General features: G+C 47.9%; 1 protein-coding gene across 2 annotated transcripts in view; it reads right to left on the reverse strand.

Moving 5' to 3' along the window:
* The window catches only part of LOC118304010 (nck-associated protein 5-like), a 124826-nt gene that overhangs the window by 85645 nt on the left and 12061 nt on the right, over positions 1-27120 (reverse strand). The window contains exons 1-2 of one of the 2 annotated variants that reach the window (XM_035629629.2): positions 18481-18573; positions 190-263 (exon numbers count right to left, since the gene is read on the reverse strand). In XM_035629629.2, the coding sequence (XP_035485522.2) occupies positions 190-263; positions 18481-18558 (152 nt within the window). In that variant the 5' untranslated portion in view covers positions 18559-18573. Of the gene's footprint in view, positions 1-189; positions 264-18480; positions 18574-27120 lie in introns of those variants that run through there. The other variant, XM_035629628.2, reaches the window with a different exon arrangement.

The following is a 27120-nucleotide window of genomic DNA, read 5'->3' on the forward strand; positions in this document are numbered from 1 at the left end:
TTTGTCCGCTACTTTTTTAGTGTGCCTTCGACACAGAAAGCATTTCTCAAGAACGGCGCACAAAGCTTGTCTCGCACTCAAAACCAAACAACATTGTTCTGCTGCCTCTGGTTGGGAATGGATTGCAGGCAGCTGCTGATATCCTTAAGGCAACAAAACATCTGCCAAAAAGTCTTGAGAACCTCTTACCTTCGGACATTTCGCCGCTCCTCCTCAAGCTGTTTGAGGAGCTCGTCGATGCATTTGTTGGCCTCCATGTATTCCTGCCAAGAGGAGATGAGAAAAGACATGTAAACAATGGCGTCATTCAGCAAAGTCCCACAGTACTTGGAGACGATTTCAACCATCTTCATTCGAGAAATGAATCATCCCTGTTGATTCATGAGGAATTCATTCATTGATACAATGTTTGCATCAGATGCTGACTGAAATCTTAACTGGTCTGTGTATTTCCTCCACTCCAACAAGCCACTTTTCAAAAGGTGTAATTAATCAGTTTAGTCGCTCTCTCGCTCTGTCTCTCTTCTCTCTGTGTGTAACTCCAGAAGCACCTCTGGGTAACTTCTAACGCCTGGCCCAGAAGCGAGGCCAGCTGTGTAATGTCAGCTGGGAATAGCCCACACTCGCAAAACGTGTGCTACTGAGTTACAGCATGGATGGAATGAGCTAAGGCTAAGAGCAGAATGGAAAAAAAAAACAGATGTCAGGATTTCTTGGCTTTGGCCTAATGATTTGCCTCTTAGTGGTATGACTGCATAAAAGCAGAAGGGGGGGGGGGGGGGGGGGGGTTGTCTCTAACAAATAGGCCACATAGGCACCGTACTTCGACCATCTGGGTTTTCAGGTCTACCTACGGTGCATAACACACACACACAGCCAATTTTGACTCAGTGCTGTCAGATCAGTGCGGCCTAAGTTTAAGGATAATTAATTAGACGTTAGCTTGACAGCTCATGACGCATCTCCTGGGTAAACGGTTATCTCAGCGGGACAGATGCTCTCCATTGATTTCTAGACACTGTGGTCATGTGCTCGCAGAGAGTAATTAAATAATGGGGAATCCCACGAAGAGGTCACTGGGCCATGCGTCTCAGTCTAAGGGGAAAATAGTATTAGTGTCTGAGAGCCGTTTATTCTTGTGCCCTCATAAACTACCGATATAAAACTTTTTTGTGTGTACTGCAGCTCTCTTATTCTGTTTTTTTGTTTTTTTTTATGCTGTCTGTCCCCCGTTGTAAGCTCACGTATCCAGTTATTCACTGGCAAAGATAAAGCTCTTTCTGTGAGACACAAACTGATGCTGTTGACATATAATCTAGAAGAAATCGAAAAAACAAACATTGCGCCTGCGGTTTGTGAAATTTTTCCAGAACCCCTGTTGTGATAAAGTATGAATAACGCAAAGCACAAGGGTGTCCATGAAAGAAGAGCTTCATATGATATGCAAATCCGTTTATTGCAACAATACAGTTATAGATTTCTGGGGAACCACACTGTGAATCTAAATCCGCAAGACAGCAACATAGTGTAACAAACTAGAGCGGCACTCGGCAGAGCGCATACCTTCACCAAGGCCCAACAGTCCCCTTTAATTCAATCAAACAACACCAAATTGTACAAATTGATCAAAATAAATAATGCCTCGTTGTTTTTGGACAGGGGTGAAAACATAACCTCCCTGGCAGGTGTAACAACTGCCTCAAACATTACCCCCTCTTTGACACCACTTTCACACACACACACTAATCTTTTAATAAATTGACCTGAGTAATGAAATGAACATTCCGCCCTCCCCATGACCCACCTTTGGGACCGGACCAGACTTCTGCTATCACTGCATGGGCTTTTTTTAACCTGTGGCCTTGAGAGCAAACTCACAAGTAGGCCAGATGTTCAGAAGTCCAAGCTGCTGGTCTCAAGTACAGTAAGTGCGGTTGTTTTGTCTTTGCACTCTTGCAGCTCTCCCACAGCTGCCTCTGAAGCGATTATCGCACTTAATGTCACATGTGAGACTCCCACTCGAGGTTCCCATCAACAACACCAGATTGCCAGTAGAGCAGGGCAAAAGGCCCAGGCTCCCTGCGGAGTCCCCAGTCAAGGGCACTCTGGGTGACCATTAGGCGAAAAAAGGGCCGATGCCAAAGAACGTCAACAGATCGATGCTTGACAGCGTGGCACGGAAACATTCAGATCTCTCTCACGCTTTATGCCATTTTCCCCCCAAAATAACTCTAAACCTATTCATCTGTATCCATCGTTGTCATCATTCATTTTGACTTGAATGAGATATATCTTAATGCGATATATCTTTAATGTTTGGAAAGCAACCAATTTACAGCTTCTGACAACAGTGCCCCGAAGCTATCTGCGAGTCTCAGAGTGCCACAGCGCGCAGCCAAAATGCCGCTCGCGCCCCAATCTGAAAGGCCATTAGCGCTCAGCTACCGTAAACTGCTAAAGTTAAATTTAATCTCCGACTGCAATTAATCAATAGCAAAATCCGTGCTAACTGGGCGGGTGAAGGTGATGAATTTGCAGAAAAACAAGTCAGAGATGTCGCGTTCAGTAGTAGCAGGAATGTGTTGTGCATTATGAATTACAAAATAAAACCGTCTGAACAATTCTGCACAAAATTCCCCCACAAAAAAACTGTCTAAGGTAAAACGGTCTGTCTCCGAAAGACCATTTGCAACATGATCCCATAATGATTACGGCTGCTGCACAAAGGGGAACCTTCTTCGCGAAAAGCCCCGTGTCAGGGGAAATATTTACAGGCCACATCAGACGTGAGGTAAAGCTGTCTAAAGTCGGTGTTGTCATCGCCTGGACCTCCGCTAATGACAGGGCACTGAAATAATCCTCTGCACACATGGAGGAATCCGGAGAATGCGGCATGCTTGTTGTCATGTGAAATGTGAGGGCATTTAAAGCGGAGATTTAAAGCGTGACTCATGTACGCTGGACGCCGCGCGTTATATCTTCGGCGGGGCATTATTTCTGACGGGTTTACGGCGTGAGTGAAAGTCGCACCGTTCCCACAGGGCCCAGGTACTCACGTGTAGACTGGGGGGGGGGATTTACTGACCCAACACTTTATCGGAGGCATATTTCTCAGGAGCAGTTCTCTTACGACTGCAGTCCAGCAACAATTCCTCACAGAGGTTAAAGTGTCCTAAGAGCGGTAAGCTCATAAGGAGTGTGTAATCACCTCCCAAGTATACTAAATCATTAAGAGGTTTTAAATGTTTTTTCCTTGATGGCAAGAGGACATGCACTTACAGAACACAGCAGGAAACATTGTGGTGAGAGATTATCAACCTTTGAGTTTCTCTTTGCTTGCGTCTTTAATTGCCCTGATGTCAAAGATTTCCAAGAAGACTTTTTTTTTTCATTTCAGTAGTGTGCACCTTTTGCTTCTGAAAATCAATGTGGAATACTTAAAGGTGTTGTATCCAGCCACACATAAAACTCTGGTTATTTCACAACATTTCATTAAAAGCAAGTATAGGACACAATATTGATTTTTTGGGGGGGTTAGGGTTTGGATGAGCAAAGGGCTAAGCGAGGGTTAACCTGGCAGGAACCTGCTCCATGACCGCAGGTTCTCTGTAATGCTTATCTGGCCATGTTCACTCATGCGTGTGAGGGCCGTTTGATGAGGAGGCGCTCGATGGCTCCAAAGGGAAGGAGCCTCCCCGCCGTGTTCGCGGCTTGAATCCCACATTCAACCCCCCCCCCCCCTCCAACTGCTCATGTGCCTTTCTGAAAATTTTAAAATATGAGCGCCTTCCCCCCGCCGCTTTGGCCAAAAAGAGCAGGAATGGAAAAATTAGATAGAAAAAACACTTCTGGGTAATGCCACACAAACATGCAAACATATAGACAAACCGACTGACATGCAAACCTAATGCGATCTGTTCAAGTTTACGCTTTCAGAAATAAAACATAGCATGCGTTTTTCATCTGCGTGAGGCTCGCCGGCACGCTCTGCTATTTTTCACACATTCTTGAAGATTAGGGGTGGGGGGGGGGGGGGGGTGGAATCACATCCCCCTTTTTCTTGTACAGGTCTTTTTGGAGTTCAATGGGGGGGATTAAATAAATAAACCTAAAGCTAGATAAAACCTGGCCTAGTTGCCGCCGAGGTCAGCTCGCATTCCGTGATGAATTCCCCTCCACCACCTTGATGTGGTCTCAGATCAGAGGCCCTGGCAGATTAGACTCCTTGTCAAAGCCTGCAGCTCCTGCAGCGTGCGCTGGGAGTTAAGACCCTGCCAAAGACAAGGTCACGACCTCTACCCTCTCTATCCCTTCACGCCAAACCGCCACACCGACCTATCTCTGCTCGCCATGGAGTGATGGCATGCCAGCGAAGCCTCCCCGGGACGGCAAAAACAACAGCAAAACCCCCGAACCTGCCAGGTTTGACGGAAAAGAAGAGCTCCCGCGACGGGGCTGCTGCAAACCAAAGGTTATGCCAACAGAATGTGCAATTTCTCTCTCTGTGTATTTTTATGGCGCACTCGAGAGTGAGTTATGACAGTGTCCTTTCAAGGTGTGGGAGATACTCCACGTCTGATACGCTTGTTGGTCTTGGCCTCCTGCCAGAGATACGGACGGGGTTTTTCCGCAGCCAAGCGCCCCCGCCATCCAATCCTGCAACCTTTATCTGCACAACATTAGCGAAGATGTAAACACAGCAAATTTAATCAGCATCAATGAAAACTCATACCCAGTATAATGCAGAGTGACTGCAATGAAGTAATCAGTAGATTCTAGAAACCTGCCCCTGCTCATATCAGGTCTCTGCCTGTATCAGCCGGCCGTGGTTAAATTCATTAGTCTTATCAGCACATTTTGAGGCTCTGTGCTGATGATCCATCTCATCCCCAATGACCCCGGTGTCCGGATATCAGCCTGGCCCATGGGGCTCTCATATCCTCAGAACCTGATAACTCGACTGATAGCCCCCCTCAAAGGAAAGGGCAGCTACACAGGTTATTTGTCACTTGTGAAAAAGCTACTGAGATCTGCGCAGTGTCAGCTTAATATGCAAAAGATGATTTGGTGTCAGGGGCAGGCATGATCCTGGAGGTCTTTTTTCTTTTTTCTTTTCTTTTATCATGCTGACAACTGTTTCCTGTATCACAAATCTGTGCAGGAAATTGTTGGTTCTCGTGAAGACAGAATAAAGAGTGAGATGTGGACTGGCCAGAGACAAGTTCAAGATCCCTCATCTCTGTGGTTGTACTGCTCTTCCTAAACATTGCCAAAAATCTTAGGCAACCACTGTTTTCAGAATTATCCTCTGCAGTATCTATCATCTTTCAATTTATCCATCAATCTTTTAATATATTCAGTTTCATATACAAACAATCAAATTGGGATCTCACTGCCTCGCCGTTAATGGACCTTCACTCGACAAATGGTGCCGAACCTGAGCTCGGCACCATACTGCCCAATTGTGCCTCAGAACCTCAATGACTGAAAAGCTGTGGAGCCTCGCACAGTGGCCTCATTGAGCCGAGGACATTTGTGCAACAAACGCCTCCAGTGAGCAGGATATTCTTCATCGGCCTGTACCTGCCGCAGATGGAGGAGTGTCGGGGAATATGGATTACTCTGGGAGACAAAAGGGAGCCTGTTCGTCGTCCAGTGGCGAGTTTCAGAGGTTTGGGCTTTATCTGATGTTCTTCCTCGAGCAGCACCTACGGCCCCGGGCCCAGCCCAAACATCAACACCCTCGCCACCGTCAAGAACCAAAATCCCCACAGATTATCTTACCAAACATTAAGATACGTCCAGCGCGCCTCCTCTGCTCTTTTGGGGTTTGACAGAGCGGGCCATTCATGCCTGTTGGGAACAGTGGCAAAGCTGTTTGCGGCGCAAAATCTCACAGGGGGGAGAGCTGGGAGTGAAAAAAAAGCCGCCGAGGAATGAAACACATCGGATCTGACATCGCTATTTGATTGCTTTCACAGAGCGACCTGTGTGGATGGCCGGCTGAGGGCGAGCATATGCGTGCATGTCCATTTCTTGAGATTGTGTGTCTGTTACAGTCTTTTAAGTCATGTTCCATATAATCAGAAGCGTGTACGTTTCAAAAAAAGGCAGCCCAAAATTGTACAATGAACAGAGATGTGGAAGTGTGGAGAGCTTGGCATGTCATTCATAATACATGCGTCATTTTTGACTTGTTTATGGATGAAAACAATGACAGTAAGGGCCTGATAACATCCAAGACTAATTCTTTACGCACTTCATTCACCTTCATCATTTGTGTCGTGCATTGGCAGCTGATGGCTGTGGTTGTTTTAGTTTATTTCACTTTTCCATTTTTGATTTCCAATCTCTCTCTGCTAACCTTCCCTTGTCCCTTTTTCGCACCCCAGCCTCAGTTTCGCATCGCAACATACACCCGTCGGGGTGGAGCGGTCCAGGAATGCAGCTTTTAGAAATAAAACAAAAAACAAACACAGTGTGTCCACACTGGTACCGATGTTTTCCAGACAGGATGGGAATCTGGGAAACGGCGCGCAAAGGGGGTAGAAGTCTGCAGTGCGCCTGTGCCCGTGGTCTTTACAAGCCTGGAGGTTTGCTGGGTTTTATTGTCATCGGGGGACCAATATTCAGCCAGGTGTAGTTGGGAGAGGGAGGGAGATTGGCGATGACAGAAATGGAAAGGAAACCTGGAGCTGAGCGAACCAGAGGAGCCGCTCAGGGGAGGAATGAGAGAGGCTGCTGTCGGGCAGAGAGAGAGAGAGAGATTCAGAGAGGATGAAACAGACAAGCCATAGTCGTACACCATTTTCACATTGGGATTTTGACTTGCCAAAATACAATATAGATGTCCCTAACATTTTTACAGATCCCATAGCATCAGTCAAACACATTTGGCTTTTGAATTTATCATGGATTCTTGTGATGTTTAAATTTCTACTGATCTGAACTCCGCATGGAGCGCTGGCACAATCCGGTAACGCTCACAGCTCGCTCGAAAAACACTTACACGGGGCCTGTAATGTTTTATGTAGCGCATAACGAAACGCTGCGATGGCTGATGTCGTGTCGAACCAGATGGAGAGAAAAAAAATCATCTTTTTGGAGGCGCCGTGGTTCCGAAGGAAAGGATTAACCGGTGGATGCAGTGAATTCTGGCTGTAGAAGGTCACCTGGCCAAATCCAGTCACTCCAGTGACCATTTTATTGTTAATAGCTCGCCCTAATTGATGAGCGGTTAACATAGTGTCTACCTAAAATACTTGTGGAGTCTAAAAAGGCCAAAGAAGCTTTGCTTCTGCATCCGGAGGTCAACGGCAAACTCTGATTTACCAAAGCAGGCCTGATCAATAAAGTGGCCGACAGAGCCGAGCAGCTCAGCAGCATGTGCGGCGGCTATTTTTAACTATGCACAACACATCAATAATATCGGCAATACCCTGTCGATGTTGTCACTGTCACTCGGCGCCGAACCGGAGGAAAAGTGAAAAAGAGAAGGGCGAGGAGAGCGAGGGGGGAAACTCTTTGCAAAGTGACAGGAGCAGATCAGAGCAGGAGGGCTGATGCCGAACAGATGTCGGTCGGTTCACGAGGGGAAGCCGGGGCTTCTGTTTATGCAGGCTTTGACAGACAGGCGCCACACCTAACCAGCGCCGCGCTGCAGCGGGAGCGTGTGCGAGTTGATCGAGCGCGTGCAGTTGTCTGCGTTCCTTCATGGAAAAGTTTGCCACATTGTAGATTGAGCGGGAAAGGCCCGCGAGAGGATCCGCGCACCATTTTCTGCACTTTACAGCTTGGCTCTGCAGCGTTTCTCAGCTCCTCTCATTACAGTGTAACTGTGTCATCATGTTGGCTGTGCTTACTTTGCACTATACGCTTTAGTAGCTTTGTTCCAGCCCAGTTTGGGTTTTTTAACGAGCTCAGAGTTGTGCTCTGACACCGTGGACGTTTCTGTTCTCACCAAAATAAATCTAGATACCTGAAAAAAAAGACCCACAGAGCAGGTTTGTCTTAAGCATGACCCCTAGTCTCATGTAAAGAAAAAATAACAAGAAATCGAAGAAAGCGCTACCCGTTCAGCTGCATCAGTCTCGCGACCTCAAAGCGCGTGTGTTTTTCACAGAGATACGTCTTGCCTGGGACACTTTGTCAGATTCAGGTTCATGTGCATTAGCTGCAGGCCTCAAGCTTCATCACCGCGTCTTCTCCCGTTTAATCCACAGACTGATTTACTGACGGGGCGCCGAGTCGGCCACGAACCAGGTGCTGGGCAGATGTCGAATGCAAAAAACGAGCAGGGCAAAGCGTCGCATTCCTGCTACAGAGAGAGAGAGAGAGAGAGAGAGAGAGAGAGAGAGAGAGCGTTAATGTCAGCGTCTGATTTTCTTTTCTCTCCGTCTTCCAGGGAAAACAGGGATCGCCCCTGCAGGCGTGCAAGGAAGCATAACCAGGGAAATGGTAATGTGACAGGTGGACGCCGTGTGTTTGCGCCGCTGTCATCCCCGAGCCCACCTGTGCCACTCACGCTTATCAGACCCACGTCTCCCATATAGCCTGACAGTGACGGAGAAGCCGATCTAGATGCGGCGGGGAGGGGAGGTGCAGCGGGAGAATAATGATGAGAAATGCGAAAAGAGATGGGTTGTGGTGACTTTTGACCTCTACTGCAGGACTCCGTGAATGATTATTCTCGTGGTCATGAATTATTTCTTGGGCGATGCAGAGAGGGCGATGTTCGCCGGGCAATCTTTGCAGACAGACTGGGGGGTGGGGGGGGCGGCGGTAGCCTCGGGGTTGACAAAAGTGGCCTTGGCCAAAAAAGGTTGCCTCTCCGAAATCTGACGGCTAACAAGAAAAGAAATGTGCACGTGGGAGGCGAACGAGCAACACAGTCAACCGGTGAAGGTGTCCAGTGGCCTACATTACACGACCGGGTGGTGTAAATCTAGGTAACCGCCCCAGCCCTGAGGCGTCGCTGTAAATAAGATGTCCCGGCTGAACTTCCCATGATAAATAATACATGTTGCTTTGTTTGGTGCACAGTGAACCTCTGGTGACGGGACTCAGTCGAGCGCATATCTACCTCCGCCAAGATCCGTGCATTATTCCCTTGGAAGTCGGTGAGGTAAATTAAAAATCTGGCAATGTTAAAGGAAGTGATGAAAAAACTAAAATCATTTTTGGTCCTATATTTCACTTTCCATGTCAGGGTGGTGATTCGGGCCTCATCTACACCCTCCTTCTTTCTTTCTTTTTTTTTTGCTGCATCCATTTCATAGGTTAACGTGAACAAAGACCTCTCAGTGCAGCAGCTCGCCGCGCTCCGTCAAGTGATCTGAAAGAGGGCTGAGAGTCCAATAATTCAACAGCATAAAATATTTAAATCGACCATCAGCGGCTTTTGAAAGCCACTAGTGCAGAATATTTCGGTGGGGGGGGGGGGGGGGGGGGGGGGGGGGGTTACAGTCAGAGCTCATCCAGGTCGGGAAGGAATTTCTGTATGAATCTCGGGCCAACCGCACACTGTATTTACACAGTTAATGGCACTAAATCCTTGTTATCATCTCAAGTGGAGGCTTATTTTTAGCAGCCATATTTGTTTGATTTCTTCCAGATGGGGAGCCGGGGGAAGAATTTGACATCAGCCCTGTTTCTCATTAAGCCTCTCAGACACATGGGGTGACATCAGCGGCCTTTAAAAACTCTCTCGTCGCCGGGGACTGAAGGGCACCGGATTTCTCTCGCCGTAGAACGACTTTGAAACTTGGGTGTCAAAAAGGTCAACCTGATAAATAAAGTCAATCCAGCAGAAAACCTGAATTTTGAGCGTTTCTTATTCGAAGACATTTTTCGGATCAGAGTGTGATAGTTCCGCTACTGTGGGAAAATGTCACAGTGCGAGGACCCGAATTTCCTTTGCTTAGGCCAGCTATTTGCGCTTACAATAACAACACTGTTCTATCATTATTATTTGTTTATACAGCTAACCCTCTTTATCTGGGGCAGCCCCGCGCCTCCCTCCCTCCTCCCTCCCGTTCAGCCAATGCTCTCACATTCTCTGAACCCTCTGGAAGCCATTTCTCAACCGGAGGGCCTCGAACGGGCTGATTGAATTGAGGCGGCCGCTTCATTGTGAGGGGGGCGGGGGGGTATTACAATAGCACGTCCATCAGATGCCCGCCACCCCTGAAAAGCATTACCTTCAGCATGAGCTGTTTATCATCATGGCGTTATACGGGACATGCTAGGGCGTTCTGCATTGTTCCCCTTGTGGTTCAGAAGTTGTGACCACACTGGTTGTATAAAAAAATCGACGCTGTGTCAGCACTTTTACACGATATGTAAACGGCACAGAATCTAGAGCTGGATTAGCCAAGTAGTCGTAGTTTTTTCTGATAAAAAAAAATTTAAATTTCTATGATTTCTGCTTCTTGAATGTGAATAATTTCTGTTTTCTTTGCTCCTCTATGACATTGAACCAAATATATTTATTTGTCCGTGTGGTCAAGACAAAACATCACCTTGGGGTCTGGGGAACCCGGTCGACATTTTTCACCCTTTTACGACATTTGATCGACCACACAACTAATCGATTAATCGAGAAAATAATCGGCGGATTAACATTCATGAAAATAACCGTAAGTTGCGGAGGCCCTAGGCCTGGGCGGAGGAGAAGATGACGAGCTTTCACCATCACCTCATTGCAGCATCCTCTCCCGGTACTAGTTGCAAACAAGAGGTCCATTGACAGTGAAATGAATCCTGAGATCATTCAAAAAGCTCTCCGGGTTCCAGGTGCACGCGCAAGCGCACGTACCCACACACACACACACACACACACACACACACACACACACACACACACACACACACACACACACACCATGCTGTAGTGAAGCCATGCAAGCAGCAGGGGGATGTGGGTCAGGGGAGAAAAGGCTTAATAATGTACTAATTCAGCTGGTTTTTGACTGCCCCCTCCTCAATGCTGCGGCTCAGGCACCAGCGCAACAGAGGAAGGGTGGGCAAGACAAAAAATCCAACCCGGGAAATTCCTCCAAAATAAAACAATTTGCAGAGCCAGGGATGTATTGCAATATTTAACAGCAATTTTAACAGCAGTCGAGCCATTTCCTGCGAAATGACGCTAATCCCGAAGAAATGAATTTAATGAAATAATCACAGGAATCTTTGTTTGCGCTGCATAATTTCCCGTGTGGAAAACGATTGCCCCCCCCCCCCCAGCTGCTGTGCCAGATGGATGCAGGGCCCACGGCTCAAGGGCCCCGCTGGCTGCCCCGGATCCCCACAATAGCCCCCGAGTGACCACACACAAAGGACGCTGACCACACAATCAGCCCCCCCGTGGGTCAACCGGGCTCACCTGAGGCTCCGTCCGCCTCATAAAACCCCAATCACCGCTCCGATGTCTGGGCCGCGCGGAGAGGATCCTTGGAAAACCATTGAGCGCCACAAGCGCATCACCATAAAGTTGAGTTATGGACTCATGAAAAGGCGTACAGATCATATAATCCCTCCAGAAAGTGACTGAGACTCAATAATGCGAATGGCTCCGGCTAGCCGGATGACTCACGCGGACAAATGTTACTACACGCAGATGATATTGATTTCTTTTTTCGTGGATCTCACGAACAGTGTGTCTTTTAATGACAAAGAGCCCGGCATCCAAATGACTTCATCTCAGGAATCAATGAGTGATGTGAAAGGCTGGAAAAGCACGGCAAAAAAAAAAAAAGGACGTACATTGTCTCCTATAGAGCAGAGAGAAGCTGTGCCTGTTAAGAGAAACTAAAAATAGGGATCAGTTTAGTCATTTCTATTTAAACTTCGCCCTTCAATCCGGTGTCTTCCCTCAGGAGATCGACATTTGTTTCGAGGAAACGAAGCAATCTCCTTCTAAAACAGCAGCCTGTTTGAAGGATGAAAGCAAAAGGCCTTATAATTGGACCCACAGAAATGGCCCCTTCCGTAATGGTCCGCCATCAAACGGCTCCTGCGTGGATTTCCTTCTAATCATAGTAATGGCTCTGCTGTGCATCTCGTATTGATACTTGGCCTTTGAGATAATGTGGCGACGGCTTAAAGCCCTGAGATAACAGGACTGGATTCCGTGTGGAATTGCAAATTGCTTTCGAAAACGAGGCAGGCTTGATTTCGAAACTGTGGCATGACTAGAAAACCGCGATAGGCCCTCTAGGAGTGTATTAGCAGGGAGGAGATCAACCCAGCCCAGCTATCGGCCCTGACAGCACCTGACTCCTCAAATAGTGGCCGTGAAGGTCACCGCCTCCCGACTGCGAGGCTGTGGTCGGTGGAGCCAGCAGGCGGATGCGGCGAGCTGCACTGAACTCAACTCCCAATTCCCTCTTGCCAACTTTTTTTTTTTCGCAGAGCGGGGGCGAGGGCGGCCTCTGCCACAAACGGTTCTGACAGAGCGCATTAGCCACGTCGCGGCAAAATCAGGTTCCCCCTCCGAGCAACGCCTCCTTACCGTGCGACGCACTGCAGAGGTTTGAGGCAAGGCAGAGAGAGAGAGATCTCTGCTTCTGTTTCGCGTCCGCTCTCTTTCGCTTTTCAGGGAACGGCTTGTGTGTGCCGTGAAATTGACCTCTGGCCATTTCCCTATTAAAACACGTCGCAGAGGCCGCACGTGAACGCCACCCTCCAGAAGACACTGAGTTCCCCACATATGAGACAGGGTCAACCACTTGGGAAAAAGGGGTCTCGCATCGACTGAGTTAACACTGCCCAAGTATTGCATTCTGGAGTGCGGTTCCAGACTCCCACATTAGGTCGCTGCCTTTCCTCTCGGGGTGGCCACCCTGTGACAAATCCCGCAGCCGGGCAGGTGATCCTTTTTTTGGGGTGTTTGTTTGGGAGGGCGAAGATGATGGCGTGTCCGCAACTGGGAAAAGCCGAGGAGATGGCATACAGGTGAACGAGAGTTTGAAAGTAGAAGAAAAAAGCCGCGGCAGGCCTTTTTCCCCGGCGTAAAAGACAAGATGCGGGCGCACTGCTGTGTTGTCTGGCTCTGCTGCTGTGAGCTGACAGCCACTGTGAAGCCTGGCTGCAATCGACAGGCATGGTCAGGGGGGTGGGGGGGTGCAGAGGACGGCCGGTCAGGGCCACTGTGGAGGCACAACCAGCTGGAGCACCTGGTGTTCACACACACACACACACACACACACACACACACACACAAACACTAATAATGATGATGATGCAAACAGGCACACGTGGAAGACGACCGCGTGGAAGCACAGCCGGTTACGCAGATACGGCATGTTTGCGCACACATGATAGTGTGTGTCCGATAGTGCACATAGGCAGATAATAACCAAGATCATGGAGCCACGCCACGTTCACAGACCGACGGGATGATCACCCCACTAAACGGCTCTGCCTCTGATGAAACCGTTCGACGCGAGGTATAGTAGCACGGCGGTTGGGGAGACGAAGACGGAGTCGACGCCCGGTGGCGCGTCAGTGGTTTGGCTCTGCGCGGTCAAATATTTCGCGGGTGACTGTCCACACTTCTGGAGGTGACACCAAAACAAATCTGGTCAACCGCCATGAGAAGGAGGCATCCGGAGGAAAGACGCAGAAACGTCCGCATTTGTTGAATGCTTGAAAGAGGTGACTGGGGATGTGGTTCAAAGCTGTGGAAAACGTGGGATTTAAGACATTGATGCTCACTTGAGATGCATGGTACAGTATGATCTGCCAATGTCTTTAAAAGGTGTAAAAAAAAAAAAAAAGGAAAAAAAAGAACAAAGACTAGTTTGTCTAAATGTCAAATCTGGATGAAAGAGCGCATAAAAGGTCATGATATAATTTCTTATTTTATTGGGTTTTTTGCCCACCCTAACAGTGGACCATATTTTGGGAGTACACTGTATCTTAAAGTCTATGCTATTTAAAACATAAATGTTTTTAATAACATGTAAATGAATAAATAAATACACCCTCAAACAATTTGAAAATTGAAACTTGAAAGACACGTCGTACAAGTTATTAAGCATGACAATGTTGCCAACTGTCAACTCTTTCACCCTCATCACCGGCGGATTGCACAATTTATTTCCCTCGAACCGGGGAACGAGAAGTTCCAGGTAAGTGACGCACATGACCAAAACCGGAATTGGGCAACAGCAGTATTTTACGACATCTGACTTTCGGTGACAGGTCACATTGTCGATTCATCGCATAAACGCGCGTGTCCGTGCATTTGCGTGTGCAATCTCGTCCGGGAGGCGACCGCAGTCCCACAGTTTGCCGTGGATTTACGCGCAGGCTGTTAGAAAGCGACAAACGTTGCGACAGACGGACGAAACTGATCATTCACTTGCGATTACTCAGTTCCAGTAAATTAATCGCAGCCGTCCTTAGGTCATCACATCACCCCTGTCACTACCTGTCAGCAGTCTTTGTCGCCAGCTTCCCGTGAGAGCGGCTTCTCGCCCGCTGGTGGAAACCCAACACTCGGACGACGCAGACACAACCTGCCCCAGAAGCAAAATATCCACGCATAACAACATGACCTCAATATTTTTTCAGAAGTGTGTTTGTGTGTCTGTTTTGGGTGGTAGCCGCCGTTGTTGTTGTTGTTGTGGCGGCGGCGGCGGTGTTGGCGGAGCTGCTGGTGGGCGGATAATGTATGCAAAGCTCTGAAGCTGAATTTCGGCTGCTGAGAGCCAATAAGGCGGTATCAAAAATGAGGGCAGAGTTAATTAATCATCTCTGCTTCCTTTTCACAGCCCTCCCGCGACTGTCCCGGGGGCTTGTGCGAGTGTGACTTCTGGTGTGTGTGTGTGTGTGTGTGTGTGTGTGTGTGTGAAGCAGGAGGGTGGTGCAGGTTGCAGCTGGGGGATATTAGCATAAAGTAATGTGAGCCAGCAGACTCGCTGAGCTGCTGTAAGCCGGTCGCGACCCTCTTCGGGGGAAAGAGAACGGGAAACTGACCGCAGAGAGAACGGAGGGGTAGACGCAACAAAAAAAACGACCCCCGTTATAAAACAGTCGGTGATTGTCCACGGTATTTAGTGTAATGTTAATTGACATGCAACGTGCGCAGGCAGCGTTAAGACAAACCACAGCAGGGGAGTCCACTCTCGCAAGAGAGGGTGCGGCCTAATTGCCAAATTTGCTTAGGAGGTTTCCTAATTCTTGAAGTGACCCAGAAGTACTTGATCGGCAGCCATGATGAGAGCCGTTCGGATCCTCTAAATGCGTAGGAAAGGTGCTTCCACGCCTCCTTTCCTATCACCTTTAGCATAGGGTACACCGGAGCTTCCTTTGTGAGAGTAAGGAGATATAGACGCCCCACAATCCATTGCGGCGGCGATGTTTAACGCGCCGCGCCGTGCACGGACGTACTCGATTCAATCGCAAGTAGAAGAAGGAGAGCGTGAATATGATCCAGAAGGGACGCACGTCATTATGTAAGTTACCGTTGCATATGAAGCATTTACATCTGATGACACACAGTGGTAAAACACACTGAAACATGCTGATGATGGAGCCGCTGCTTTTTTTGTCGTCCATCTTCGGATACCTGTAGTTTCACCATCCGCCGTCGCATAATGACGTAGTATAGTTAAAGTCCAGTCAGATTCTCTGAGCGGCGCTGTCCGCTTTTCCTAAGACCAATGAATCCTCTTTTTACACCTTTCCTCGACCCTCTTGACATTTTCCACCGAGGTCAAGGAATAGTAGGTCTAGGAAATGACAACAGGAAGGACGATCCGACTCGTGTCTAAACTCCCTCGTCGTTTGGGCTTTTTCCGTTCCCTGTAACAGATGCTCAATAATTCAATTTCAAATCGTGACTCATCGCCATTTTTTCGCGTCATCACTGCCAGGTGTGCTGTGGGACGGCTGCAGCCGTGAGATGTCAGACGCCTCTTGGGTTTGTCCGCACAGCAAGTGGCGTGAATCCATTTCACACATTCAGGCACTCACATTTAAAAATAAAAAAGCAGGCATATATATAGATATATATTATATAGATATATATATATATTATTTTCATTTCTATGCAACTTTTTCTGTGTCAATTGTCACTTGGCAGTTGCTCTCACCACAGCAGGCGGCTTTATTTTTCATGTTTTAGCAACAAAAGTGGAGCATTAAGTGGATAAGGAGTTGGTGGAGTGACACAAACTCCAAATCACTGCTGATGTGTTTTTTTCTTCCTGTGCGAATGAGCAGCTCGCTGGCACTCTGTCAACGTAAAATATGTGTTGCACTTCTAGAGGCGCGCAAAAATATTTTGATGGGTTCTTTCTCGGCCCACGTCCCAATCCGAGTCGCAGGTTTTTCGCGGAAACGGACGAGCGCAAAAACATAACATCCGATGGAGGTAATCAATGAAGACCCTTGAAGGGACGCGATGGAATGTAAATTTGTGTAAAAACATGGTGTTATGGTTATGGATTGTAAGCCAATGAGCATGCAGAGCCACCGGTGTGGTCTTCTTCAGAAGAGATTTGCTCTACAACAACTAAAGCCAGTGACTGGAGACCTTGGCTTTTGCCTTCACTTTTTTTTACCACGGCCTTTGGCAGGTTGAGAAGGCTTTTATTTTGGCAGCACTTGCCCGGCCATCTGAGGATGATAAAGAAAAAAGAAAAAAAAAGCCCTCCTGGACTTCTAAGGCGGCTTGCCTGCCAAACTGGACACTGAACGTCCACATTCGCTTATGGCCCCGGTGCACGCAGCGCTTTCCGCCGACTCTCAGTGGAAGCCATGTTTACAGGAAGGAGTCTGTAACAGAGATATGATGGACGGTGCAGAACATCACCCGTAATGCAAGGAAAAATAAATAAAGATGGGGGGGAGGGGGGGTTGTGACGCAAGTCTTTCAGGCTGGAAAAAGGCTCAGTGGGTCAGTGTGTGTGTGTATGTGTGTGTGTGTTTGTGTGTGTGTGTGTGTGTGTGTGTGTGTGTGTGTGTGTGGAGGTTTGGGGTTGTTGGGGGGGGGATTTCTTAGCGGAGCGTGGGGAGCGATCTGGGCAAGAGGAGGAGCGAGAGAGTGAAATAGGATGGAAAAACGCAATCATGCATCCCCCCCCCCCTCCATCCCTCCATTAGTCACTATCCAGCTCCTGTTAATGTAATTAGATAAAGGATATATGGAGTCTCGGAAGCTCAGCGGAGACATTCGTCTGCATAATCGCGTCCGTGCGGTGGCACCGGCCGAGAACCCCTGGATTTCCACACAACACCCCTGGCTCAATGATTCAGACGAACGGTGAAAGAACGATGGAGCGAAACATTTGGCGGATTAGAAGATAGAGATGAAACAAAAGGAGGGGTCATCCCTGAAATATTCAATTTTTCTTTCTTGTCTTTTTAAAAAAAATCTTGTGCTGTGTTTCCAGAAACGCACAAATCACTTTTCCTTTCTTTTTTCTTGACACACTCAGGATCCCAATGCGCCAAAATATAAAAAAGACTAACTGAAAAAACAGAGACGAAGTCGGGGATCAAACAGGAGCAGTGAAACCCCCATCCACAGACCTAGGTGATATTTTTAGATCTGGTTGTTGCCACATGTTCAGACACACAGTACATACAGTATATCATGGAAGTCTATATAATAAACTGTGAAATATCACAAGCCACCTCAACTATTCGGGGGGGGTCGGGGGGGTATGCAGACGACGGGCAGGTCCCCCTGATTTTGATCTGAGACATGAAACAAGCTCAATTCTCACTCATGTAATTAGTGGCAGTCGCAGCTTGTCGGCTACTGACCTACTTATGGAACATAGTGAGATTGCACACACACAGACACACACAAACTGGCATTCGTATACACTTGAGAGGCACTGACATGCACACTGACAGCTATGAAAAAAGCAAAGCCAGCGAGGTGGCAGAACCATTATTTACCCCATAAACGTATCCGTAGATCCGTTTTTGTGATGGATTAGTTCCCCATTTGATGCTACGAAACAGTGAGGAATGTCTCGCGTTGCCCGCTTCGCGCCAGAAACAAGAGAGACATTCAATTTCCACATCTGAAAAGCAGCAAATATTCTTTACAGAAGCCTGGAGCAGGAAATATTTGTCAATACTGCTTGGACTTCAACGGTTTTAAGAAATGTCAACATTCCACCCCAAAACGCTCAAAACTGAACACAGTGTCATGACCACAAACACATACACATGCGACAATGCTGCGTTGACGGATCAAATTCAGATTTGTACTTTACTTTCCCTTCATCACTCGCCCCAGGCCACCCCACATGCACCTCTAACCCTGGGCAATTCCTGCCTCCTGTCTGGGGCACGAGCAGCGTGGATTTTGGATGGACTGGAGGGCAGGATGTTGGCCCGATTACCTCCCCGTCAGACCTACTTCCAGCCCCAGACAGCCTGCCTGCCGGCCCAGATACCTCCACGACGGATGGAGGGACTGCACAGCGAGGGGGCAAGGTATGGACTGAGACTCACCGCCAGCAGCTCCAACGAGGGAACGTTCCAGATCCTCCGGCAGACCGAGGCGGCGTCCCGGTCCACGAACTGGCTCATCCCGCTCTTTCCCCCGTCTGTTTGCCTTCCTCCTCTTCTTCCGCTTCGTTCCCCACTTCTGCCCCGGCTGCCTTGCTCCGTCTCAGCTGCTGCCTGCCACTGTGTGCATGTGTGTGTGTGTGCGTGTGTTTCCATTTGGCTTTGCTGTGCGCGTGTGTGTGTGTGTGTGTGTTGGCGAGATGATGCAGCAGGCAGTCGTGCAGCCTCGTCTGAATTCTTGTCTCTCCTCGGCAAGGCCACCTCAGCTCTTGTCAATATTTAAACAGCGAGTCGAGTCAAATTAAATCGCCTGGGAGTGGGGTGGTTTGTATGTGTGTGTTTTTATTATTATCTTTTTGTGTGTGTGTGAGTTTGGTTATATGTGCATTACTGTGAAGACATGAAACATTAACATGTCAGTACAGTGGGCCTGATTCAGACTGGGCTTGATCCCTAATTCTGTGACCCCCTGCGAGCGTGCACCCGGACACTGGCCACTCACAGAGGCAGGAATACCAAGGCAGTGCAAAGAAAGACCAGGCAGCAGAACGTGACGTGGGAAATGTGTGTTGCGTGCTCGTGCGGCTGACTGGCAGAATCAAAAACTTTGACATCCGCCTCGGGAGTATTTTTCTTTCTGTCTCATCGTGAGCGCGCTGTCTGACTCGTGAGTTCTGGCAGGAGAAGAAGAGAGGGATCTGGAGGCAGCTGCTTTGTCCCGACACGATTTGATGGCGGTGAGAGGCGGGTACAAACTTTTTGTCTCTGAACAAGAAAGTACAGATTTGTCTCACTTGGTTGCATGTGCTCTGACGTCTGACGTCCTAAAGGTCAACTACCTTTTTACAGTAAATGAGCACGTAGCAGTTTCACAGTTTTTCATCAATAAAGTGAGTGATTCAAACAAAATCTATAACCATTAATCCCACCATGCAACAACACGGCAGGCAGGACATTTAACCATCTACAATCTCATGACATCTGGGCCAACTCCACATAACGACGAAGGCTGTGTCATTCAAGCCAAAGCTTCAGAGCGGCTAGTTGAATGGCGCTTATTACCATCTGCAAACGCATTTTCTTGAGGGAAACCCAGAGAATGAATTGCGGACCTCAGATTGCACATTCTGTTTGGTTCACGTCGGTCTGGTCAAGAAGGCTGCACAATAGATAATGTCAGTTCTCCGCCTCGGAATGTGAAAACCACCGGAGCAGCTCCGGAGACACTGTCGCGTTTCTCCCCAAAATATCCACCCAAATCCATTGTGGATGGTTTACTTTTGTTTGTGTGATTCCTCTGTTGTTGTCTGACCAGGCAGAAATGACTCAGGACGGGATGTTTCCCGAAACCTTTTACACGTGTCCAGAATAAGATAATGAGCAGGTAAGTGTGAAGCGAGCGTTTTCATGACACTTTAACTGGACCGATTTCGATAGGAGCAAAATCAAACTCGGCTCGCAAAAAAACAAGCCGGCGAGGTGGAGCTTTTCGATTCATATTTGGATATTCACAAGGGCCTAATGATCTATCGCTCCTAACATATCCACCAACATCAGTTTTGGAAGTGTTTGGGCTGACAGAAAAGGCGATGAGGTTGCCAAGCCAAGCTTTAGGATTTAAAGGGTCGGACTCAACATTAAAGTTCCGATGAAAGAACTGAATGTATCTTCATATTTCCTTCCCTCATCGTGCTGAGCGTGTGACCATCGCTGCAATTGATTGGAGCTGAGCGGCAGGAAAAACGCAGATCACAAACTCATCAGTCAAGCCTCGCTGAGGAATTTATGATGTCACACACACACACACACACACCGGTCAGGCTACGTGGAGCGAGGCGATGCAGGTGTGAAGATCACCGCCCTGCCCCGAAAAACGCATTCCTCCAGGTGACTAACTGCTTCCCATCAAAGCCGGTTCCTCCCCGAGGCCCTTTTATAAATATATAATCACATCTGAAATCTATTGTGCAAGCGGACTGCGTTGTCACCGGTGGTTTTGAAGACAAATGGCCCGAGCGAAGCTAATGCCACCAGTCATCTGTGCATCAAGCCAATTTGAACCCCTGCGCAGTGGCAGTCAGCCAGTCCATGCAGAAGATCTAATGGACATTCTGTCACCGAAAGGAGCAACCATGTCAATATAATAAAGATTTTAATAATGCATCCTTTGGCAATTTAGGGATGCTTCATTTGTCAGTGAGAAGGCATCATGACACTAATACCCGCATAATGATTTTGGACTCCAAATTGAATTTGGGCAGGAATGACTAACTATTTTAGTAAGGCATCTTTAGCAAATGAGACCATTTGTCAAAGCTTCAATGAGGTTAATGGTCAAATAATATAAACATGATAAATTAAGGGGAAATTATTGTGGTATGGATTCAGCTGCAAAGCGAGGCAGAGATAACAAACAATTTCTATAATATGTCAAACACATCAGAAGGCACCGGAAATTCCACCGCAGTTACAAGAAGGTATGTACGAGTGTGCAGGTCGTAACCCCCCCCCCCCCCCCACACACACACACACACACCCCCCCAACTCTTTTAGTTTTAACCCATAACCCTTAAAACGCAAAGAGGTCACCAGGTGCAGGAAGCGCCACTCCTCTGTTGTGTGAACACCTGGTCGGAAGTCGCCCAACAAGGCTGACCGGTACGGCCTCCGCTGGCCAAGACAATCGCCTGGGGGGCTCGTATGTTGAGTTTCACCGTCTCCTCAGGCAGGAACATGTGTGGTTACAGGCCCGACTTGAGCACTTAGAAAAAATGTCCACACATTCACGCACACAACTGTACGCGGCCCGCCATCCGTCAACCTGTATCGAAACAAACAAGCGAGGCCTGTAGCATTATGTGGAGCCGTCTATGAGATGTTAGTTTTAAGAGTGGTTTCTGTATGTATTTACTCAGGGGAGCGAGCTAATGCACAAGCATGTAAATATTTTCCCTGGACTTGGCAGGAAATGATTCGCGGTTCATTATGTCCCTGCCCACCCAGACCACCAACCAACACAGAGTCCAGTGCAAGGCATCAAAAGTTTGGATTATCGAAAAAGGGCAAGCGTGCAAAACACTGTCGCCACTGTAGCGGCAGTTTCGGTCGTCCATCATTATCTGCACTGGATGCGTTCAGGCGCAGTATCGACTGAGTGGTACACCCCCTACTGAGTTTTTGTGATGACTGTAGTTACTTGTATGAAATAGAGGTAATAACAGAGGTTAAAGGAGCTTAAAAATGCGCCTTGGGTTGCCTTTACGCATGTGAGCCGGATGACCCAGTATCGAGGCTGAAATGCTTACTGCGTAGGACAAGCCTTTAGTAATGACTATGGCGGGAATTCTTACGCACCAGGCATCTACAATCCATCAACACGACGTGGCCCAGCCTCGAAAAGACCCTGTCTAACACAATTAGTGATGATGCCCATATTTCAATGTTAAACCAGCACAGTTATTTCTAGGGCCAAATGAAACAAGCTTTTGAACTAAAATTGACAGACACCAGGATCGGTAAACCCAACAAAAAGCTTGGCTCCCCCACGTTTTCAGCTCTGCCCGTAGAAAATAACGAGCATGAAAGCGGACCCTCAGATCCCAGCTGAGGGCTTGGCTCGCCGCCTGATGAGGAGGATGGGATCCCAGGGCCCAGCCTCTGTGCAGAAGAATTGACAGCACGCACTCGCCAACTCCTGCCACTCTCACAACCCCACACCCGGCCGCGTCCGAGTGAGCCCGCCCCGCCCCGCAGCTGCAAGGTGAGGAGGTGGGCTTCCCTTTAGCTGACAGATGCAGCCCATGCTCAGCCACCTCTTCCTGCCCCCCCTCTTAATCTGCATGTCCAATCCTGTTAGCTACCCTCTGCCAGTTTCGTCTTGTTCACGCTCAGATCCCCAGTGCCAGTGTCGCACACGTGATAAACAAACAGCGCTTGGTGGAGACGAAGCTTCTGTGGCAGGTGGACGGGGGTTAACACCCCGGGATAAGCGCCACTGACTACTGCCTTTGGATCGAGTTTCAGTTTTCTCCCACTGAGACAGGCTTCTATTGCAACACAGCGAACCCAAAAGATAATAGTGTTTTGTGTAGCGGGAGAGAAGTCGTATTGATCACCCCCCAGTGGCTGGCTGCATTATTGGTCAAAAACCCCGCCCCCTCTGTGGGACAAACCCCCAAAAAAGCTAAGTAAACATCAAATAATTGTATCCAAAGGTGGTTGCTGTCATTTTAGGTAACTCTTATCCCACTCGTGTATGTTCAAGTGCTCAAGTGTTTCTGATAAATTTGGTTTTATTCATTTATTTGATGCTATGAAAACGGGCTGAGACTTCATGATTGATGGCTGAGGCTGATTCGCGATTGGTCGACAAGACCTCGATCACCGCTGCGTCAAAATTGACGGCAAAAGCACAAGTTTTGGCTTCACTTTTGTACATCGCGAGGAAGGGGACAGTCTATGTACACACATACAGTGGAAGTGGATGTAGACGCCGATTGGTTTATGGTCCTTAGCTGTTTAAGGAAACACTGACTCTTGATTTTGTATCTTTGTTGTATTACTGTCTTCGCATCTGTTGAGTAGACTTAGGTTTTGGCCCCTTAAATTAATATATTACCATTTAAAGGTTTGTTTTTTGATGATAAATCACAGTCAAATTTATAAATCGGCAAGTTCGCATGTCATCTGAACACACTGTCACACTGTGATGTGATCAGCTTTTTGTGTAAAACCGGCATAATCAAAGCCTTATTGCGAGTGAAATAGAAACACGCTCTCCCTTCCAAGCTGAACAAGAACTAATTTATTTATTGACTCTCTTCATCGTGATGAACTTCAGTGTTTGATCCAGCGGGGAGGTAACACTGGCAGATAGAGCGCGGACTGTCTTCTCCTCGTCCCAGCAAGACTTCAGGGCCTTTCAAAAAGCTCTCTGTGTTCCCCCAGTACCAGACTCTTTTGAGGAAAACCACACGGTGAACGGAGATTGGGTAAACAACGCATGTGACCGCCACCGGCACTGGATGAGGGGCAAATGGACGTCCAATTATAAGAACTGGCACAGAGCCTTGGGTGAGAGGGTGCACACACAAGTGAAAAGCCTCCTCTATCAGTTTGAAGCGAATCCAAAAGCTTTGTTTTTTTTATTTTCCAACTGATTATTAAATTGTCTTTGATTAAGCGGCATGAGATAAACCCTTTGACCCACGAGATAACAGTGTTTACAACATCACCCAGGAGTAGGTTCGGCAGGCAAATGCGATTTTAATGTGTTTCAAAAAATCATCACTACTGAGGCACGCAACAAACATGCAACTTGTGACATGGGTCAGAGATTTCGGCGCACATTAGCACACATCAGCATGTCGCTGCATGGGCGGCCAACGGAGACGGTTCACATGCCAAGCTGAGGAGTGAGCACGTCAGCTTGAACGCTCGGCTCGGCATCACCCGCGGGAGAATGTGGAAATCTTTTTTGCTTCACTCACCTGAAACAAATAGCTCAAAACTCCTCTGCGGCCCGGTGCTGATGCCAGAATCCTAATTTTCTGACATCGTGTTGCTGCAAACGGTCGATCGGGAAAATGAAAGAAGCATTCAGCTGAGCAACACGTGACGGCGACATCCATAAAATATAGTATAATTGCCCTAATAAAAACACAGGCTGTATTAACCAGGGACAGCCAAATCTCATTACTTGGAGGTTGGAAAAACAGACGAGTGGCTCATATCAAAACAGCCCCGACAATTATTAAACCGATTTTACAAGCGGATGGAGGCCGCTTAGTCTTATCCACAACGTGTGGTTGGTCAGAGGGAAGCGGCTGGCTTTCAGGCTGGAGTCTAGGGAAAAGCCAAGGTTGTAATTGCTCTTCGCCGGGCTCGTGACAGAAGATACGGTTCCCATGAGACGAGAGGAGGGTTGGGGGGGGGATGCCACGAGTCGACGAGGGTCCCGGAGTTTGCTGGGTTCCCACAGCCCGTGGCTACGCACGCGGTGAGCCCAGGTATGTGTGGTATGTCACCTGCACACCGAGGGAGCCGTCAGAGACCCGGCCCTGAGGCTGGTACACCCCTACTGAGAAACTTTCATTTAAAAGCACTGGGGATGGAGTGTGAGAGACTGAACTCTCGGAGGGAGAAAAAATGCGGAGGCCCACTCCAAAAAGAACCCAAATCTTTTTATGTAACTGGCTCCCACCCAAATTGTCCGATCAGCCTCGGCCCCTAGGAAGCACACTTTACACCAGTTGGTTAAGAATCAAGCTGACACAATGAGGGGGCACTGAGTGAGGGCTCGTCCCCTGAGCTTGGCATCCTGAGATACACATGGGGTGAGAACCGGGGCCCGCGCTGAGGGACGGGCATTGTCGGTGGGTTTTTCTACTGTACAATTACACTCAATTAGTTTGAGCTGCTCAGTAATAATATCAAACTTCTCCATTTGCCTGCGCCGACGACATGGGAGCCAATCAGATTAGACCGAGCATTTCTTCCCACCCAGCACCACAGGGCTTGCTCCCCTGCTTGGTTTAACGACTCCACTCTTTAACGGGCTGTGGGTGGAGAGGGACAGAGGAAACAGAATCTTGCCAAACGGACTCCAACGCGGGCTTAACCGTCTAACTCATTTGCACTTAAATTTAGCATAAACCAAACTCATTTGTCCGTCTCGGGGGCTTGTTTCTGGGACAAGTTTATTGTCTCACTTTTGCCAGTGGCGGACGGGCCAGAGAAACAAGTTGCAGCCTGATATAGCAGCGTGGCAGCGAATCAGCACGTAAAAAAGACTTTATGAGAGGAGGAGGCTCGACAAAAGACAGAGGGGATTTGGTTAAACCCAAATACTTTGGAGATAAACAGGAAAGCACTACCACAGGACCTCGGCATTAGAAGCCAATGCTATTAACCAAAACTAAGAAGACAATGACGAAGAAGTGCATGTTTGGCAATGATTCGGCATGTGACAGGATGCTCATCATCATCATATCCATTACAACCAGACATCAACAAGCTTGAATTTTGGAGCCAATGCAGAAGTGCCTTAGGGCCATTGCGCACAGCTTTAGATTGGCTGGAAGGGCCTTTCATCTCAGGTTGGATAAGGGAATTCTGTGCTGGGCCAAAGCTTTGCAAAAACCACAGTTTGACAGCGAGGCCAGGTGCACAAAGGTGTAAAAATGGGCACAGCTCCGAGCTCTCTGCAGATTCCTACAGTGTTCGTGTTCACTGCTCGACCACCATCATCACTTCTGTGATGGAGCGGCTTTCACCAAAGACATGGATGGAAGCTCATGGAAATTCTCAACAACAGTGAGGACATCAATTATAAACTCGACCTCTGCCTCATTTCAAATTAAAGTGCGCTAAAGTTCCCATTCCTTCCTAACATACAAAATAAGTGCTGGCAGTGAAATGGCAACTATTAATATATCACCAAGATATTATGGCTGAAAGAAGTTTATGTTGCTTGACAGACATTCAAACCCTTGGAGGCATGTTACCCCACTCTGAATATGGATTCAATAAATAGCCTATAACATCATTGGAATTCAGTTTGGCAGGGCAAATAGCTTTAAAAACTTAAGTTCAACAAAAATCAAAATGCAAACCAAAAAAAACAGACAAAGTTGTTCATCCAAAACTGGCCCAGGAGGCCAAAGTGAATTTATGGATCATATCACCTTTTATTATTGGTTTTCTCAAAAGGTCATTATCACTATTTGTGGCGTAAATACGTTTTTGTCTTATGACTGTTTTTAGGGGGGGGGGGGGGTTTAAACTCTTGGGAGTTGTAGTTAAATTCTTACATTATAGTTGAATGTACACAAGCATTGGACACCACTGTCCATTCAGCCAGGAGAGTTTTCTCTTCTTTCAAGCCGTGAAGTGTTTCAGCTGTCAGGTCACCCAACATAAAAAAAAATTCATAATTTTACATCTTTGACTTTTACCTACACAAACCAGAGGCACCCAACATAGCTCCTGACCATACTTTAGGAACACATCTAAACTCCCCTGGAGCTGCCAATGAGCCCTGAACAAATGGATGATGAAATAAATGGATGATATGAAACACATCAAATTTTTTCCGCCATTTGTGATCTATTCTTATGCAACTGCACGTATTATTGAATCATCGATGATTCATTTGCACCACAGAGGAAACTGTCCACATGTCTTGAATGTCTTGGCCCACGAATCAGCAGGTCACGTTCAAGCAGATTACTGTATGTGTGTGTGTGTGTTTACCGCCGTGATAGCCTCGGCTGTACAGGATAGAGACCCCTGACAGAGCTTCTGCGGTGACCTAGTTAAAGCTGGCTGGCATCAGCTCGCAGCGGCTCACGAGCCCGTCCACGGCCATCGGGCTCACCGTGCACGTCCCTACATGACGAAGAGAGTCTGATCCGCGGGCGGGCATCAAATGATAAAAATAAATAGAGGCACGGAATCAGCCCAGCAACACAGCAGTTATGTAATGCAAACGCTGCCCCAGTTACTCACATGCACTGCCGCTTCTGCCGCTGTACCCTGGGCCATAAGCTGTGCATAACCTGATCCCGATTAGATGATGTTCCA

This window comes from Scophthalmus maximus, chromosome 1 (genome assembly GCF_022379125.1).
Source record: "Scophthalmus maximus strain ysfricsl-2021 chromosome 1, ASM2237912v1, whole genome shotgun sequence".
NCBI classification, from domain to species: Eukaryota; Metazoa; Chordata; class Actinopteri; order Pleuronectiformes; family Scophthalmidae; genus Scophthalmus; species Scophthalmus maximus.